General features: G+C 40.8%; 3 protein-coding genes across 4 annotated transcripts; 2 read left to right on the forward strand and 1 right to left on the reverse strand.

Annotated features, from left to right (window-relative positions):
• Nucleotides 1–2,736: 2,736 nt before the first annotated feature.
• On the forward strand, nt 2,737–7,784 carry lgi3 (leucine-rich repeat LGI family, member 3). Its single transcript, XM_062417010.1, has 9 exons — nt 2,737–2,939; nt 3,779–3,850; nt 4,304–4,375; nt 5,698–5,769; nt 5,974–6,045; nt 6,321–6,490; nt 6,594–6,758; nt 6,845–6,935; nt 7,055–7,784. The coding sequence occupies exons 1-9, from the start codon at nt 2,737–2,739 to the stop codon at nt 7,782–7,784; spliced, it is 1,647 nt and encodes a 548-aa protein (XP_062272994.1).
• Nucleotides 7,785–9,224: 1,440 nt separating this feature from the next.
• On the forward strand, nt 9,225–12,762 carry chmp7 (charged multivesicular body protein 7). Of its 2 annotated transcripts, none has more exons than XM_062417011.1 (10): nt 9,225–9,744; nt 9,902–10,073; nt 10,503–10,688; nt 10,779–10,912; nt 11,097–11,145; nt 11,240–11,359; nt 11,470–11,568; nt 11,664–11,721; nt 11,809–12,036; nt 12,118–12,762. In XM_062417011.1, exons 1-10 carry the CDS (start codon nt 9,482–9,484, stop codon nt 12,165–12,167), a joined length of 1,359 nt encoding a protein of 452 aa, XP_062272995.1. In that variant the 5' UTR covers nt 9,225–9,481; the 3' UTR covers nt 12,168–12,762. The 2 variants fall into 2 exon arrangements, with proteins under 2 accessions (XP_062272995.1, XP_062272996.1); XM_062417012.1 differs by having other exon boundaries at nt 11,809–11,931.
• A 2,726-nt stretch (nt 12,763–15,488) lies between these two features.
• On the reverse strand, nt 15,489–18,843 carry ccdc92 (coiled-coil domain containing 92). The gene is made up of 3 exons (XM_062418218.1): nt 18,708–18,843; nt 18,051–18,092; nt 15,489–16,297 (listed from the first exon to the last, which is right to left on the reverse strand). The coding sequence occupies exons 1-3, from the start codon at nt 18,841–18,843 to the stop codon at nt 15,489–15,491; spliced, it is 987 nt and encodes a 328-aa protein (XP_062274202.1).
• Nucleotides 18,844–20,059: the final 1,216 nt, after the last annotated feature.

Consider the following 20,059-nt stretch of genomic DNA (forward strand, 5'->3'; position numbering starts at 1 on the left):
CAAGACACACGCAAACACACGGCACCGAAGCACAAAAGAAAATAAACCATAAAAATAGCTGCTGTACAGGAAATGGCTCACCTTAACTGGATAAGGCACAAAGAGGCACCACCCATAATTTAGTAACTGATTCACATGTGGCGTCACAGGTTTGTAGGATGGATCCTTGAGTTCAAAACCATCAGATATTTCAGAATCTGTTTACTGATAAACATCAAACTGCCCCAAAGCTAAGAAAACATTAGATTTCTAAAATGGAGCCCCTGAAGACATTCTGGCCTCTTTCATCTATCAAATGTATCCTCTTTATTCCATTTCATAGCTTACAGTAGACATAAACAAGAGAATATGACAGATAAAGAAAAAAAAGAAAGAAAGAAAGAAAGAAAGAAAGAAAGAAAGAAAGAAAGAAAGAAAGAAAGAAAGAAAAAAAAAGAAAGAAAGAAAGAAAGAAAGAAAGAAAGAAAGAAAGAAAGAAAGAAAGAAAGTGAATTTCTTGTTTGTACATTTATAATTTGGTTTAACATTCATACATAAAATTGCAGCTCTGGATTAGATGTTGAGCACCACATGCTATATTTCTGCTGCCTGTCTGGAGAGGGAACAATATGCAGAAGCCTGGACACTGTCTTGATGGCAGACAATACGTTGCAGAGCCTCTTTGCTTGTGACAACAGAGTCTTTGTGAGGTAAGGCTGGCAATGCCTGGCACTGAGGCTGCAGCCCTGCCAGTGGCCTTTCAGTCACTCTCTCTGCACAGCCGCCTGCCCTGGACAGACTTCATTTTATGGACCACACCTCCCTCTTGTGTCAAGAGTCAGTACTGAGCGCCGCTGAGCAGAATGGTATAGTAAACAAGTCTTTTCAGATAAACTAGAAGATTGCATGCAACTTTAATGGGCTGAAAAAAAAGTTACTTCTGTGAGTAATAAAATACTTTACAAACCTGTAGTGGATTGTCTCAAAGTACATTCACTGGTTCATGTGTGTTGACATGTTGGAGAAAAATGATTTTTACAGGATCACAGATATACTTTTAATCATGGTGCCCTTTGATTGCATGCACACATTTTGTATTTGAAAAAAGGATACATGTTAGGATACATATTATTTAATATAAGGTAGTTTTTTAAAGCATGCAGAACACATTAGGGTGGTCAGAAAAGGTTCCCAACTGAGTTATTTTTATTTTTAAATAAATACTTTACATTTCATCATTTTGTCCTTTGACACTTTTATCCAAAATTACTTATAGGCCATGCAATACAGTCAAGCGTTAGAGGAGTGTGAGAGTAAGTCAGAAACAACAGGAAGTAAACAAGTGCATAAGAAATACCATACCACACCAAGAAGGAAATGCAATGGTCAACAAAGTGTTGAGAGGGCTGAGGGATTAAAGTGCTGAGGTGCAGAAGAGCTGAGTTTTCAGGTTTTTCTTGAATACACGAAAGTAGAACTTTGGACTTTAACTGCCAAAAGTTATAAAAACCCAGACAGATTTGTTTAGTGTAATTCTTAAGACTAAATGTGTCAGAGCATGAATTTGATCAAATCTGTGGCATTTGACTTTTTCATAAAGATGAGAGTTTTCCTATAATTATGAGATACTGAAGTCATGATTACAAAATACAGCCTCCAATCCTTTTTATTTGCTGACTGAAATTTCCAGAAGGCCACATTTCACTCACTCTAAAACTGAATAAACTATTTCTGACATTCATTTTATAAGCAAAGGGGCAAAAATTCACTCTCATGTTTGAGAATCTTGATATCTTGAAATGTCTGCAGGTTTCCAGCTGTTGGCTAGGCACATTTTATATACCAAACAGTCAGTTAATCAAGAAAATAATTAGTTGATTAGATAGCAATAATGAAGTGGATTTTCATTTGCCGTCACATTGAAATACGGATGTTATAAAACTAAAGATTCATATTATATATGGATCTTTTTCTTCTTCTTGGGTCAGGTTTGTGTACCTTGATGCCTCTTGAGAGTCTCAGCACTGGTTGCAGTTAAGAATATAAACATCCTCCCACACACGCACACGCACGCACGCACGCACACACACACACACACATACACACACACGCGCTACCACTGCCACCTGAATGCATGCTCAGAGGTTTTCCCCTGCATACGTAATGTTCTCCTTGTTGTCTCTCATGACTGCAGCAGCTAGACATAGTTTCACACCTGATAAGAAGTCCACAGAACATGCACACTCCTGGCAGTTTAATCTTAAATCAGCAGCCTCCCTACTACGCCCCCTCCCTCCTTGCTGCTGTTGTTTGAAGGTTCTCTGCATGTGTGATATTAAATAATTCAGTGTCAGCGGTGCTGCCTACAGGTCCTGGTGCGGAGAAAACAGCTTTGCTCGTCATTCCTGCAGTGTGCACTCTGGCAGCGGCTCCTGAGAGAGGAAGAGAGAGATAGCACACATCCAGGGAAGCTGCAGAGCACCCACGCCCACCAGGGATATACAGGACTCCCCTTACTCCCTCCCTCCGTCCCTCTCCACTCGTTCTCTCTCTCTCTCTCTCTCTCTCTCTCTCTCTCTCTCTCTCTCTCTCTCTCTCTCTCACCCATCCCCTCTCTCTTAACTCTGTGCTCAGCATTATCAAATCTGCTGGGCTTGTAGGCAGTGTAACCACCGCCTCTCAACAAGCCACTTGCCACACTGACTGAAACTTCAAGAAGCTCAGTCACAAAGATTCCCCTCTCTTGCCTGCCCAAAGATGCTGGAGCTCGGTCCGAGATGGCTGAGGCTGATCTTTTTGTTGGCCGTGTGCTTGTTTCTCTGCCTGCCAAAGGAATCAAATGCCAGGAGAGCCCCCAAGATACCCCGCTGTCCTTCGACCTGCTCCTGCACCAAAGACAGCGCCTTCTGTGTGGATACCAAGGCTATACCAAAGAGCTTCCCACCTGGAATCATCTCTCTGTGAGTGGAAAATATATTTGTGTGTGTTTCACTCACCAAAAGCATCTTTTAATAACCTGTATGAAGTCGCAGCAGTATCCAGGCTGGTACAGATGGCTACATCACTGATGTCACCCCTCATTATGTAATGATGCATGAAATCCCTACTTGTCTTTTAATTACCTAATAGTAGATACAGTAGATTTGATTTGATTTTGATATATTCTTGACTCAAGGTGTCTTTGTATTGAGACAGAGATGTACAGACAGCAACAGACACCATTGCGTAATAATATTAATGATGTCCCTCTGCCATATGCTGAACTTTGTCTAGGGAACACACCAGTAAAATCCTGTAGAGCTCCAGGGAGGAAAACTAACAATAGATTCCCTATCTGGCTGCAGGAGACCTGCTTCTCCTCTGAGAGATTTAATCTTGAAGAGAGTATAAAGATACACTCATTTTAATGAAATGGAAAGCTTCACACTTGATGAAGAAAGGTTATGTTTTGCTGAGAAGGTTACAACGTGCTCCATTTCATCTGATATTGACCCCCGTTTTCCATGGATTGAATATTGAGTTGAAACAGTCCAGGGAATTGAACAGCACAGGCTGCTGAAGGTGTCCTCATTTCACAATAGAGAAGAAGTGAAGAAGGAAGTTATGCGTCCTAGTTTTAAAGAGATTAAGCCCCCCTTGATTTACAAACCACAGGACAGACGTGTCCAGAGAAAATAAGGGCTTCAGAGGGAATACAAATTATCAAATGGTCAATAAACCAAATGACATCACACTTTGTAACATCTGCATGCTGCCATCAAGTAGCCTGGGTAACTGATGTGCTTGTTTATCTGGACAGGACGATGGTGAACGCAGCCTTTACAACAATCCCAGAGGGAGCTTTCTCACATCTTCATCTGCTGCAGTTCCTGTGAGTGCTACAACAGAACATTATTACATTTAAAAACATCACAAACCTGTGATTCAGTATCTCTCTAGTCCAGTTAAGTTAAACAGTAGCACTTTATATCACAGGTAACGTCTTCACACGGTCGATATTGTGGCACACGCAGACATCTTTTGTTTTGCAGTGACAATGAGAAGACTTCAGCCACTAGAAATGAATGGTTATTGAAAACAGTGGTGACATAGCAGTAATAAGAGTAAAGTGGCTCTGTATCAGTGTCATTGCCAATGACTGAGTCCCTTCACTTGTGCTCTGCCAGACAAAGGGGCCATTTATCTGCTCAGATGCAATCATGAGTGTGTATGTGCAAGTGTTTGTGTGTGACTTTTGTGTTTAGGTCCGCATTTGTTTATGAGTATAAATCGCCTGATAGATTTATGTAAGATTGTTTTGAACATTGTTTCCTTCTTTCTACAGGCTCTTGAACTCCAACACATTCACCAAAATTGCTGATGATGCCTTTGCTGGTCTGTCTAACCTACAGTACCTGTGAGTGTCTAACTTTATGCCTCTACATTCATATTACTACTCACTGAATTTAATCTTTTTGACTGTAACGTCCTAATAAAATATGTATAAAATGTATTATACACTACAAAAAGGAGACCTCAAGGGACAGTTTTACAGTAAGATGATTACTTTTGAAATAAGAGTTTTCTTCTTACAAATGGAAATTCAAAAATCTGCAGGAAATAAAAGATTAATGCACTCAGGGGTGCTGCTATAGCCTCACATGGTCCGGTATGAGCAGTGGTAATGTTATCTGATGTTAGCTAACTTAAGCTTATAACTGACATTAATTATTCTGTTTTCTGGCTTTAAATCTTCTCTTTTTGTACTGTTTTTACATTATATTTTTTAGCAATTATCATTATTCGCTTATAATTGTGCATTGTACCATGTATAGCAGTTAAAGTTAAACAGGCTCACTTTAAAGCAATATTATGAGCTATTTTTAGTTTTGCATTCTTTGTCTTCAGTAAGTCTTGGTTGGTTTATTTCTCTTCATTGATGGATAAAATCAATCTGACTCATGGCTGCGCTGTTAGATTTCAGGGGTGGACTCTGCAGTATGGCAAAGAATGCCAAAACTGAAAATAAATCCTCCTATGATGGAGCGCACGCTGCCTCTGTAGTGTAATAAAGCTGAATATGCCATTTTGTGAATTGATGGGCTTTAGAAAGTAGTTAGCTGATGGGCTTGGAGTGTGCAGCTTTCCGGCTCTGGCTGCAGCCCAGCCATCGAGCCTCTCTGCATTACCACTACTGTCGCTACCCACTGTGAATGCTAATAAAGCCATATTTTCATATCCAGCCACCTCCAGAGAGTCTGCACATGCTGTACGTCGTCGACTATCAATAGATAAAACAAAGATAGCATGGAATCAAATGATGCTGACATGTAGACTGTTGTAATAAACATTTTTATCACACTGACCACAGGCATGAAAATAGCTTTTACCATAAGAGTCATTAAATATTTAGCTTTTTTCTGTGCTGTCCATACACTTAATGTAACAATCAGTTATGTACTTTTTTTTTTTTTTTTTTTACAAATAAACCAACAAAATACAAATAAGAAACCTTGTTTGTGGCCAACTCAAACTTATTCCTCAAGATAGACAGGCTGTTACCTTTATTAAACCCACCCTGCTTTTACTGGATATAAATGTTGCTTACTGTCAGACTCCTTTTATAGCCCGCACTGACGTCACAGGCTCCTTTCCAACAAGGATGACATTCGATTACACTGGCTGAATGTCAGAGTTTGTCATCACCGTGTGTCATATGAGTGATTTGTTCTTTCTCAGGTTCATTGAGAATAATGACATCCAGACTCTCTCAAAGTATACCTTCAGAGGCCTCAAATCCCTGACTCACCTGTGAGTATTTTGTTGATCTAATAAGACGGAGAAACCATGAGCACATGCTAAAGCAACTGAGAAGCTAATGCTTTCTTTATAATATATGATAATGGGATATTTTCACCATATGGGAGATTATGTCTGCTGTCAACTTGAGCAGATATACACAGATTATTCATAAAAACATAATAAATAACAAATCCTTCTGATGGACTTTTTCAGATCTCTCTCAAACAACAACCTGCAGCAGATGCCAAGAGATCTCTTCAAACATCTAGACATCCTCACGGATTTGTAAGTGTCCCTACATTGAAATAAAAACAATGTCTGGACATCCCAAGAGGTTTGACCTTACAATCTGTCACTACAGAACAGTGGTTTGCTGTGGTTCCCTGAGGGTTTAGTGGAGTACCACAATAGTCTGCAAAACTGTCTGGCTTGAGTTTGTGTTACTGCACTTATTTTGTCTGTTTTTTTTTCTTGTTTAGACGCTTTACTGAGAAAGAGGAGGCTTGGAAGACTTATGTTTGAGAATTTGAGATTTTCTCTTTTCCCTACCTTTCATTCAGAGACCTCCGGGGGAACTCTTTCCACTGTGACTGTAAAATCAAGTGGTTGGTAGACTGGATGGAAAAGACAAACACTTCTGTTCCTGCCATCTACTGTGCCAGCCCCTTTGAATTCCAGGGACGCAGAATTCATGATCTTTTACCACGAGATTTCAACTGCATCAGCGCAGGTTTCACCTTAATCCTTGTCTTTTTTGAACATTTGGCCAAAAACACGTCATGGCAACATTTCTTGGTTTCTAAATATTGTGATTCTGTATTTTCTTCCTCCAGATTTTGCTGTTTATGAAACTTTCCCCTTCCACTCTGTGTCAGTTGAGTCTTATGAGTTCAATGGAGATCAGTTTGTGGCCTTTGCTCAGCCTGAATCAGGTTTCTGTACCCTGTACGTATGGGATCACGTGGAAATGGTCTTCAGGACGTTTCACAACATTACCTGTAAGTTTCTGGCTATGACTGCACCGTGCTATCTTTCTGTTAATGAAACCCTATGGATTTTAGACTTCCGTGTGTCTCTCCTGCAGCTCGTTCTGCTGTGTACTGCAAACCAGTGGTGATAGACAACACTCTTCACATGGTTGTGGCTCAACTTTTTGGTGGATCTCATATCTACAAGTAAGGCTTGACATTTTTATCTTGCACAGCTAGCTGTTGAATTTTTCCTTTGTATTAAACAAACTTGACCTTGAGGGAGTAGCATGACATTTTAAACTTTCAATTATGTCAAAAAACAGGTGGGAAGAGGACCCACAGCGCTTTGTAAAGATCCAAGACATTGACACCACTCGGGTGAGGAAGCCCAACTTCGTGGAGACCTTCCAGCTGGATGAAGAGTGGTACTTTATAGTTGCAGATAGCTCCAAGGCCGGCTCAACCAGTATTTATCGGTGGAACAGCAATGGCTTCTACTCCCACCAATCTCTCCATCCCTGGCATCGTGACACCCATGTGGAGTTCCTTGACGTTGGGGGAAAGGCTCACCTCATCCTCTCCAGCGCCTCTCAGCCACCAGTGGTTTACCAGTGGAACCGAAGCCAGAAGCAGTTTGCTTTCTACTCCCAAATCACAGAGTTAGATGACGTGCAGATGGTTAAGCACTTTTGGGTGAGGAAAGTTCTTTACCTTTGCCTCACACGCTTCATCGGCGACTCCAAGATCCTCCGCTGGGAAGGGCAGCGTTTCGTTGAGATCCAGACTCTTCCCTCTCGGGGGTCAATGGCAGTGTATCCCTTCACAGTGGGCCTCCGCCAGTACCTCCTCCTTGGAAGTGATTTCTCCTTCTCCAGAGTTTACTTGTGGGATGACCTCACTCAACGCTTTCAGCCCTTCCAGGAGCTCAACATGAGAGCCCCACGGGCGTTCAGCTTGTTATCAGTTGACAATAAGGACATCCTGATGGCCGCCAGCTTCAAAGGCAACACCCTAGCCTACCAGCACCTGGTGGTAGATCTGAGTGCCAAGTAGACACGTGAGAGTTTAAGAGAAAGGAGGTGTTCCTGAGCATTTATTGACATGTGCCAAATAAATGAAAGACTGCAAAAATGTTTACGCCATTTAACTAAAGGTCTGCTGATGTTTTAAGCAAGGCAACTAATTAAATGATTGTTTAATCTATTTCATGCACCATTCCTTAACATCTGAATGAAAAATCATGTTATAATTCACAGTATCAGTAACATGCCAACGTGAATGTCATGCCACAGGCTTATCACTGCTCCTGTTCAGCCAACCATATCGGCCAATGTTTTTCTTTTTTGGTAATGATTATGTTGTATATTGTACTTTACTAATGTGAAAATGAAGTGCATGTGCATCTCCTGAATTATTCACTGGATGAGACTGGATATTATAACTGAGTGTAAAACTATTTGAGGTTAAGTTACAAGGTGTAATTTATCTGTGAGGCATTTTGCATGACACTGTACAAATGATATAACTATGTAAAACAAGCAATACTTACCATTGCAATACCTTAAATCCTTGAATATGTTTATATAAGAGATACATATAAACATATATGTATATATATATGTCTGTTTTGGATATAATATATAATATTTTACTGCAATAATAACATGGGATCAGAGCTGGTCAGCTACTTACAGGCCTCCAAATGAATGAAAATGTGAACTAATTTAAGTGTTGCTCTGTTCATTTATTCTGTGGTGTTCTTGTCATAATTTAAGTCTTCATAGACAGATTTCCTGATTTTGTTATTGTCCTCTTCGTTCAACAGTAGTATTTTGGGTGAGAGGAGACCATGGGAATACAGAAGCAAATTTGAGGAGTGTAGTCTTCAAAACATAAATATTGGGGGGCATGATACAAATCATAGAGTGTATATTAAAGTATTAATCATAACCCTATTCTGTGTTTTTTAATGTCACAACCTGTATTCAAATATTGCTGTGTATTTTTGCACATGGGCCGGGAGGTGGGCAGGGGTATCATTAAATCCTGCTTTATGGCCCCTGAGAAAGCCTGTGTCCCTTTTTATGTCTATGTGTTAACAATGATCCTCAAAGCATCCACTGGTTTCTCTTTTATTACACTACAAAACAGCCTCAAAGAAGTGAGACCAGATGAAGGCGTATGATAAAAAACTAAGAAACGGTGCCTCTCTGTATGCTGTACTCAGAACAAGGTGAAACGGTCAAAAAACAAAAGAAAAACAATGAAATAACGACTTTTAGAGAAAGAAGACTGATGCGCATAAACAGCACAAGCGTGATGCTAACGAGTGAAATTGTAGGTGCGCTTGTTTTGTGTTTCAGTGTGTCTGTGTGGGTGGAGTTTACGTATGTGTACGTTTGTACATTTAGCTCCGCTTTTCAGCTCTGTTCTCAATGCTAAAACACGCGCTACCATATGTTGTTGATATCGGAAACGATAGTGTGTCAGACATGTTTCAATGCTTCATGGAGAAATAATAGTTGAATGTGTCTGCTGGCGGTGACATGTGACCTACTGTGCTAATTTTCCTTCAACAGACGGTATTTGAGCTAACCTGCTATTTCTCTCTAACGTTAGGCGGTGATATTTGTCTCTCAGCTCGTATTGGACGTTGCTTGCTAACTATCTAAACTAGCTATCGTTACCTGCCTGGCTGCTCGTCGATAAACAGATTTGTCGTCGCTGAAGTTTCGACCTAGATATTATAAATGTCTAATTCCACTGAAGGGAGCCTGCCGCCGGAGTGGGACGACGACGAGCGGATGAATTTTATGTTCTCCGACTTCAAGGAGAACCGAGAAGTGAACACGACGGACTGGGACAGTAAAATGGACTTCTGGACAGCGTTGGTCATACAGAACTGCAGGGACCGCGGTACCGTGTGTGTCAACCTGCAGGAACTGAACAAGAGCTTCAGGAGGAAAGAGAAATCACCGCTGGGCTTGCCTACGGTCATCCAGTCCATGGCCAGGTAACTGTTGTTGTGTGTGTGTGTGTGTGTGTGTGTGTGTGTGTGTGTGTGTGTGTGTGTGTGTGTGTGTGTGTGTGTGTGTGTGTATGTGAGCTGTGTCACTGCTGTGCGTCTGAGTCAAATCATGCATCCGTGTGTTTGTTTTCATTTCTACCAGATGTGGGAAGATTCAGAGGGAGTCAGAGTTTGCCGCCAACGTGGACTGTGGTTGGCTGTCCTGGGGTGTTGGCCTGCTGCTGGTGAAGCCTCTAAAGTGGACCTTCTCCACTCTTCTTGGAAGCAGCCATGTGACATTAGAGGAGTCCTTTGTTGTCATTGAACTAGTGAAGGTTTGTCAGACTTGTGTTGACATTCATATGCACCACAACACAGAGTTATTATTGTGCTTGAGCCGCCATTATTTTTTTTTGCATTTGTGTAGCTATATATTCATTGATTTCAGTAGGATGCAATTACATAATTAATGTTAATGTCCCTTCAGAGTTTATTTTTCAGTAGTAGATCTCCCACACAACTCTGTGACATAGTTTAATGTACTTACTCACATTTTGTGTGCATCTACACAAAATAGGAAACAGTGCATGCCCACCATGCGCATGACAGTGCATGTTTGGACTGCTGCACCATCACAGGTATTTTTAATATGATTCAACTTGCAGTAATGCTGACAGGTTTCCTACCCTATGTCAGGTAAATGTAATTAGACAATACACACTTGATGGCGGCTGCTAAAAACAAAGCTTTTTTACACTTTCCAGGAGAAAGCAGCAGAATTACTCAGGGTCTACCAGAGCAGTGAATTTGCAAGCCGCTCCATCTTGTCATTTCAAGAGCTCTGCACACTCTCCTCAGATGTTTGTGCTGACGAGAGCACCCTCTGCATGGCTCTTCTTCAGCTGCAGAGGGATAAACAAGTGACGGTTTCGTTGCACGAAGGCGAAAAGGTAAACCATAATCTACTAGCTGTTCTTTCAAAGTCAATAAAGGCTTTTTTATGCAAGTAATCGGTGTTCGTTCATGTGTCTTCTTTACAGATTGTAAAATTTTGTCAGCCTGGGCAGGATCGCGTCTCTCCTGTCAGTGATGTTGATATAGGCATCTACCAGTTACAGCGCAGTGAGAAACTGCTGGGAGAGCGGGTAGAGAAACTGGGCCTCGAAGCTGACAAGTACATCAACTCAAATATGAACTTAAAGTAGAATGTTTAGTATTAATTAATTGATTGATTGTGTATTTAAACAGGATCAGGATCTTATAGGCTGAGTGAAGCCAAATCAAAAGGGAATTCATTATTATTTTAGAAAATGACTTTATGATTATTATTAAAGCTGCTTTGTGTTTTCTGTGCACAGGTGCAAAGAGGAAGCAAGGGTTCTGCTTCGGGAAGGCAAGAAAACTCAGGTGTCTGCTAATGTTTAACTATAAAAACATGTCATGTTATTATAAGCACCTACATATCCTGCAGAATTGGTCACCTTCGCTGTCTATTTAACAGGCGCTGAGATGTTTGAGAGGCAGAAAGAGGGTAGAAAAGAGAGCAGACAACTTGTTTGCCAAGCTGGAGTCCATCAGAGGTATCCTGGACAGAATAGCGCAGTCACAGACTGATAAAATGGTAAGAGGCAGAAAAACAACACTCCACCTTGTCATAGCTTTACTGAACAACAGTCTGTGTACAAGGTTGTTTGTCAGTACTGTAAGTTTGTGTTTTGCGCTCCTCCGTAGGTTATGCAAGCATATCAGGCTGGAGTCGCTGCCCTGAGACTTTCTCTTAAGGATGTGACAGTGGAACGTGCTGAGAGCCTCGTGGATCAAATCCAGGAAGTAAGCATTTATTTTTAAAGCCGTTTATGGTGAGTTTTTAATTGAATCTGACACCTTTTTTATCCCTAATGTACTTTTTTCTCTCATCTAACCAGTTATGTGACACTCAAGATGAGGTGAACCAAACTATATCTGGTGGCGTGACCAGCGCAGGTATGTCATTCTTTTGAGTACAGTGTCTTTAATTAGTATACACTATATTTGAATAATAAGATATAAATGTGTCCTGTTTATTTGTAGGTGAAGACATGGATGAGTTGGAGGAGGAACTGAAATTATTGCTGAATGAGTCGAAGCCGGATGCAGTTTTACCTGAAATTCCAACAAACTCCCTCGGACCCGCCCGGGATCCGAGCCTCCACGGTAAAGACCTGCTGGATTCCCTGCCCACTGTACCTCAAAGCCACCTGAATGTTACCACTGAGCAGCTGGAGGAAGAATTGAATCAATTAACCCTAACAGATTCAGGTTTGCTTTTTTCTTCTCCTGTTTTTCTAATGTCACAAATGTAAAATAATAGTAGTAACATATGGTTACATTTTTGTCTAGGCTTTCAACAGAAGAATTCGCCAGCCAAGAGATTAGAGCCTGCACAGTGATGGCACAGTCAAAACGAGTTTGAAGCTCTGCATCAACACATCAACATAAAGTGTATCGTTTTCTGTCAGGTAGAGTTCATAGAGGTAAAAAAAAAAAAAAAGCACTAAACTGGCAATTGCAAACTAGTAATTGCAGGTGTTGTAAACATTTGTATCAGGATGAAAACAAGTCACTTTTCTTCAGTTAATAAAATAAAGTATGCCTTTGCTGTGGACGCATGCCAAAAATGATTTTTAATTATCATGCTATTCAACTCGAAAGCTTTCAGATCTACTTAGTCATCAGAATCAAAGAGAATATTAAAGTGAATATTTTAACCTGAATGAAATATTCCTTTGATATGTCACCACTAGGAATGCTTTTAATTTTGATATTTTTTGACAAAGTGTAAAAGATAAACTGTATTTGTCTGATAATGTGTTTATTGATGTGTGTAAATGTCTGTCATTGACAGTCCTGTGGAGTGTTTTAAGTGGCCTTCTAAACTGTAAATATTAAACTAAAGTAAATTTAGTTTGCCAAATGAGGACTGAAAAGCATACTTTAAGTGAGTTTAACCAAATGTTTCCCAGAATAAAATTTATTTTAATCACATGTGCAGTGGTATTTTTACTGTATGTAATGACTGAAATCTGTGTTAATGAACTGAGTGTACGTTCTTCAATCTTATTACCATTTTTTTAAACTCCAGGGTTAACACAGGGCCCTGTGGGGCAAAATCTAGGTTATGCAAAGGTTTTGCAATAATATGAGGAAGAGTTGCACACGTGTTCAGTCTGCTAAGGAGATTCAGATAGTTAGAGCCTCTGTCTTGGTCTATCCTGGAATGATGCAGAACACTTCCACTAAAGAGGAATGTTTGTAATATGTGGATAGAGACTTAAACATAGTGCTACATAACTTTAATAACTAGTCATGGTCAACGGTGAAACAGAGGTGAACTGTTTAAATTTACTGTAAGATACATTGAATAAAAGTAGCTTTTTAATGACATGGAAAATAAGCACTTAGTAGGAGTAGTAGTACAGAACATTGGACACCAGGGGTCACTGTCATGTAAAGCCAATATGGGAAAAACACCTCTATTAAATTGTCTGTTTGTGACTGATTGTGTGACCAAAATACCAAAGTATGACTTTCAACTATGCATATTTCATATGAGTGTTGCACTTATATAACACATCAGAAGACTAAAAATACATATACATAATGTATATTGAAATTAAATATAAAAAGGCTAATCCAAGCAATCAGTTATCTATCAAATATCTGAAATATAGATGAAAACTTGCTTCTCCACATAGTATGTGTCTTTGAAAACGCCCCTTTGGAATGATGTAGGTTAAATATCATGGATCATGCATCCTTCATGCCAGGTGAGAGAGTGATTTGTGGATAATATTATGATCCTTATCTTAAAGTGTGCAAAATGATAGTATCAATTTTAATGATCTGTTCCTGACCCCTAACCCTAACCTATTTTGCACGTCTTTCAATCATTTTAACATATTTACATAAATGACAGTCTTGAGTGTGACAGACCTTACATATTTGTGTTTGAGTTTGTGTAGAATAGATGAAAATATACTTTCATTACTCCGCGCCTTAGTTATATCTTTTTGCAGTGATTTCAACAGTCTCACTATGGACATGTAATCTGAGGACACCTAGTGGCTGAATGCATGAACTAAAATCACACTGTGATTCACATTCTTTTCAACAACAGTGCACTTGTTCACAGGTTGTTATAGTGAATAATATATTGTTTTGTATTGTGAAATACAGTAAATATGATTCTGCAGGGCTGTTGATCAGAGGGGTGATCCTCAGAGCAGAATGGTTATATTTCCCATCCTTGAAAACTATTTTTTGAAGTGCACTTAAACAAGGCACATCACCCGCTGATCCAGTGGCACACATAAGCAGGATTTGGTTGTGTCATATAATATAATTTCTGTTCTTTTTACTTCCCATGTTAAGTAAATAATTTGTTCATATGAATGATCAAAAGTGACACTGCAAGGGCCACACTATAGCACTTTAACACTTTCAATTATGTCAGGCTGAGCTTCTAAACAAAACGAGTGAGGTGAATATCATTTGTAAGACTGGTGCTCATCCCTTCTGTAAATTTCTAAACTTGTAAAATAAAAGAAACACCTTAATAAGACAGTTCATGTTGTCTTTTCCTTTAATTTGTCATCCATATATATATAGAAACCAAGTAGCCAAACCAAAACAGCATTGCTTTATTGTATTGATTTATATACTTCAAAGACAAGTGATATTAACGTGAAAAGCAGGTTATTAGATGATAATAATTACTGTCATGTTGGTGCTGTGCTAACTACTGTCAATATCTGAGGTGCTGTTGTGTTCTCTATTAAACAATAAATTAAAAAAAGGATTCAATACAAATGTACAGGCTTTATAAAGTACTGTTAATTATATCACAAAATGCTATTACAGCAGTTTTTTCAAAAATGCCCTTTTAATACAAATAACAGTGAATATTGTTTAAGCCAAAACTTAAGTCTCTCAGTTCCCTTTCGTTATCTTGCTCCGAACACACGCACTCTCTTTCTCTTTCACACACACACACGCACACCTGTTCACCATCTTTTCACACTGCATTTGAACATATGCATCTCTGCTGTTTTTGCCAGTCAACAAAAGAAAGGTAAAATTACACACCTTTCAACGCAAGAACCAGCAAATTTTCAATTGCACATTATGCAGCTTGTACCTATAGTAACATTATTATACTCATAGAAGAAGAAGATGAAAGACATTCGGGGAGTATTTGTTTAATAATTTAATTTCTATCCTATGCAGCTGCAGATATCTGGTTATATACTGTAGTTTGTTGATATGCCCAGACTATTGTTGAAGAGACGGCGATATGTAGGGTTAACTATTAGCCATGACTGCACTACACAGCTTGTGTATGGTTGAACCGAGCAGGCACTGATGCAGATATTTGGCTGAGAATTTGTCGTATGCACCACATATAACAGACTGACGTGAGAGTCAAAGCAAAAAGTCAAGATGTGTATAATACAATACCTCATCAGGTTGTAAATAAGAAACATTTGGCATGCTTTATAGTAGTCCTTTTCAACTGTACATTAAGCAAAAAAAGTTTTTATGGAATACCATAAACAAAATGATCACTTTGTAAATTCCTTATTCTTTCACATTGCAGTGTTGCGTAAAAAGCAGGCTACACAGTGGATCAGGCTCCGTCCCTGCTCTTGCGGTGTAGTGTATGTTTTGTGTACACAGTAGATATGTGTGCATTCGTGTGCATGTTTGCAGTGTTAAACTGTCCTGTCGGCTCCAGAACGCTTCCGCACAACCTTCTCCTCATTGACCTGGTCCACTGCCAGTGTCTCCAGCTCTGCCTGCGGCGGGGCCAGGGGAGGGTTGCCATGGGAGATGCGGTGTGCCACGCCTACATGACCCCTGTACTGACGGTCCCGAGCAGGGCTGTGTCGAGGGCTGGCCGTAGCACCCACTGGAGGGACAGGGGAGCGCTCGGAGGCAATAGGAGGGATAACGGCAGGCCGCTCTCGCACTACCTGCGGTTCTGGAGACTCTCTCCCAGCCTGCAGGAAGGGTGTTGGGTCGGGCATGGCATCCACCGTCTCCCGCAGGACCAGCCGCCTACCGTCTGAGCCAAGCCGGTACACCTCTGTCAGCTCTGGGTGAAGAGGCTGGGAGAGGCTCTTCTTCATGCGGCGCCGCGGGGTTTCAGGCTGCCTGTCCTTGGTTGGCGGAGGCGTGGGCTTGTACGAGGTGACCGGGCTGACATTGGGGCTGGCCTCGGAGGAGCTGCCAGCTAACAGCTTCTTCTTGGTGGCGTGAAGCTGTGAGGTTAGGTAAGCAATGGTACTCGCTCTCTGCTCCAGCTCCCCAGACAAAACAGCTAGCTTGTGGCTCTTCATCTTAAGCTCCTCTAGGTACTTCTTCTCCCTCTCTTTGATGGTGTTTTCCAGGACGGAGATCATGGCGTTCTTCTGCTCCAGGTCTCTGAGCAGCTCTGTGTTCTCCTCCTCCTTCTTCTTCAGCTGAGCCTCCAGCTCCTCACACCTCCTTTGCAGCTCCTTACATCGGACCTCACTGCTGTCTGTGCACACAATAAAAACAAGTAAAGCTAAAACATGCGTGTAATAAAGGGTTGTTCAAAATACTTCAAGGTGCACACATGCAGAATACACACCCACATAAATGCATAGTGGACCAATTATTAGTACATTAGGTGCAGACACTGACTATGGACAGTGTGTCAGCAGAGAGAGATAGTATGGAGACTCATCTGCAGCGGGCAGAGAGCGCCAGTCTCACGTTACATCTCTGGTAGACAGCAAGGGCACTGCTCTCCTCTGACCTTCATCAATGCTTGCTTAATCCTGCCCCACCCCACTGAGCTACAGTAGCATATACAGCCATCACAGTGTATGTGCAATTTCCTAGAATAAAATACATGAATGTATATTACATATGTATATGTTAGAAAGATGCACATTTTCATTGTCCCGTTTACATTTACCAAACACTACCTACAATAAAGCCCAGGTATAACTAGAAAGATGACTTTCCTTTCATTTTTTTTTTTTACGTTGTCTGGTACATTTCACCCCAGTAGAGTACAGCTGAGCCCTGCTGTGCTAAGCAGGTTGCAGGCTGTGCATTAGCGCTGTGACAGATAATCTCATTTCCTGCACTCCAATCTCTGAGATGTCCCACACAAACATGATAGTGCCTTTCACTGGAGTCTAACAATACTGCACAGATGTGGTCCAGCCATGTTAGAGAGCCTGCAACATGCTGTGATACTGGTGAGACCCAACATGTTTCCTGATCAGTTATACAGAAGAGCAGCCTGTAAATAAATTAAACTAGAGCTCCATGCAGTCAGTCTGGGGCCTAACTGCCTGTACCGTACAGTACTGGAGCTAGGTCTGAACAGACCAGTGTTGTCAATCCATGTCATGGCCATGGTAACGCAGGGGGAGGGGCGGTTGACAATAATAGTGGGAGCCATAATGAACAGCGGGTGGTCCAACAGTGCAATGGTTCCTTGGGTGGGACTGTTACCAGGAAACAGGCAGATTCCTCTGTCCGCAGACCTGTCCATTGATAAAAACCCTTTTATTTCAGCAGAAAACACCGATTTATAGAGTTTAGTGGACTGCTGTGCACTTTCACTATTTTAGTCCGCTTTTAAAGGTAACTCAAAATATTTTTATATCAATCTTATTTAACACAAATGCAACAGCTTTCAAATCAATATTCATGAACTCTACATTAAAATGGTTATTTTACCCCTTATAAAAAGATGTTTCTTTACCATGTTAGCCATCTACAACAAAAACAAACCTACTAGAATAAAACATGCTGCCTCCAACATCATCCACAACCCTACACCCAATATCTCAGACACGAACGACAAAGCCATCACACGCCTCACACTCACAATAGCAAATGGCACTGATCACCCCCTAAATCTGCACTCCACACTACTGCCATCAGGCCGTAGATACAAGACCCTAAAATGGAGAAGTTTTGTCCTTTATGCCCTGCTGAGTAAATAAATCCAGGATCATCAGTGTATGTGTGCGCAGATACACACATACGTGTTGGTATACAGACTGTGTTTAATGTATATCAGTATGTTTGCAGGACAACACAGAATGTATTTATCTTGTACTTCAATTTATGTCACACAACAGTCATTGTAGATGAAACCACAGATGGAAGGACCACACCAAACCAGAACATTGACAGTAATTTAATTTCTGCATCAAGTCAACATCAATATTAACTCTATATTGCATGTCAAGGGTAAAACAGATGTGTACAGTATGATGGACCCTTACCTGAAGGATCAGAGCTTCTAACGGTGAGCTCATATGTCAGGTCTGTGAAAAAAGGAGAGGGTTACTCAAATATCTACGTCAAATAAGATTGCTAACAGGGCAGCTATGAAACACAGCCTGACTAGCAACAATGCTTGTTAGGGGAAAACATCTCAGCGCTTTCACATATGGTGGGCGATTCATTTAACAAGATTAGTGTTCAGATTAGAGTTCAGAGGCAGCTTTAGTGACAGGTTAACCAAGGATATGAGAAATCAGGGCTAAAACATTCAGTATCCTGTTTTTCTTTGAACAGGGTGACCATACTTACATGCCAGCCTCTGTAGAGGATTATATTTACTACCGGTGCTTCGATCAATACGAGTTTTGCTGTACTGCATCAGTACAGTGCAGGGTGTACTCACTAATGCTTAAGTGCATTTCCTGAAAGTCATCATATTCTCTCTAAAAGGTTTAATACTGAGCAGCATCTTTTGGTCCCAAATAACCAGTTTGTACCTCTGTGGTTGTTATGAAGAAAGTTACTGACATTATTTATCGTTTGCTGTTATAAGATGCTTCATATGTCCTCAAGATGCATCCTTTAAGCATTTCTTTAATTTTCCGAAGCAGCATGAACAGTAGAGAGGTGCTGCAGGTACTTGCGGCCGTGCCTACCTGTGCACTGCTGTTGTAATCTGCGGATCTCTGCGTGCAGCCCCTTCAACGTGTTGGCGTGGTCCTGCTGGAGGAAGATCAGGTTTTTCTGCGCGCTGTGCAGCTGATTTTCCAATGTAACGTTTGCTGACGCCATGGCTGATTATGTTTGGACGCACACCAGCCCTGCGACCGCCGGACAAAGATGAAAGAAAAGGAGGGGAGAGACATAGGAAAGAGAGGAGTGGAGAACTATAAACAAGAGTCAACCCATTTGGCAAATGAGCCGTTACTTCTCACTCTTTCGCCTGTAAACATCTTGGTTTTGGGATGTGGTCCAACTTTGTTCTGTCTGCCAACTGGCCGAGACAATCTGATTCAGATGACATATCGGACTAATCACTATTAGATAACTCCAACAAATCCATCCGCAATGGAGGCCGTTCAACAAACCAGCAGAGTGTACAAATTGTAACCCTGTCTGCTGATGAAAAGAGCCTCAAACATGCTGAAGACACAGACAATATGGACACTTATTAATATGCAGGAAGGTGTGTAGAATATTATGATTAATCAAATATCAATTATAATATACATATTATACATATCATACTATCATATATTAATTATAAATTAGACTATAGCAGAAACACAAAGAGATCATGAGTAGGCACACTTAGTTTTCGCTTACTTGAGTTAGAAATCAATCACTGATGTGGATTTATTGATTTAGAAGCAGAGTGAGCAGTGCAAGCTTTTAAAACACATCTGAAAGCTAACACTGATCTAATACAGATTAATCTAATCTATGTGTTTGAAATTTTATTATAATTTAGAGTGGGCGAAGCAAAGATGTTAGAAAAAGAAACTACAGGTCAGTTCTTACACTCATTTATTAAAATAAATAAAAGAAAATGTAAAAAATGAGATTATGTATCAGGTACATATCTTTAAACGCATCTTCTCGTCACTTGGTAGATTAATTAATACAACAGATGGCACATATCACACGTCTTTGTGCAAGAAAATATTCTCTCTCCATCCGTAACTTCTGAAACTTATCGAATTAAAGCCGATAAACGTAACAGTGACACTGGGTGTGGTATGAAGGCTGCCAGTCTTTAGCAGGCCTCTTCCTTCTCTGCCTCCTCCCTCCTCCCTCCCTTCGCTGGACGTCCTTGTCCCCAGAGCCAAGCCAGAGAGAGAGAGAGTCAATCACTCAGTCCCAACATCTCCACCCTCTGCCAGGCAGCTGTACTAGGGCTGAGAGTTGAAGCACATTGATCCCTGCTACACCCCTCCTGAGTGCAGAGAAAGCCTCTCCCCGCATACGTAAGCGTGCTTCAATAAAACATCCCCGGGCTTCTCACTCT

The sequence above is a fragment of the Scomber scombrus genome, chromosome 4 (assembly GCF_963691925.1).
Source record: "Scomber scombrus chromosome 4, fScoSco1.1, whole genome shotgun sequence".
In the NCBI taxonomy this organism is placed as follows: Eukaryota; Metazoa; Chordata; class Actinopteri; order Scombriformes; family Scombridae; genus Scomber; species Scomber scombrus.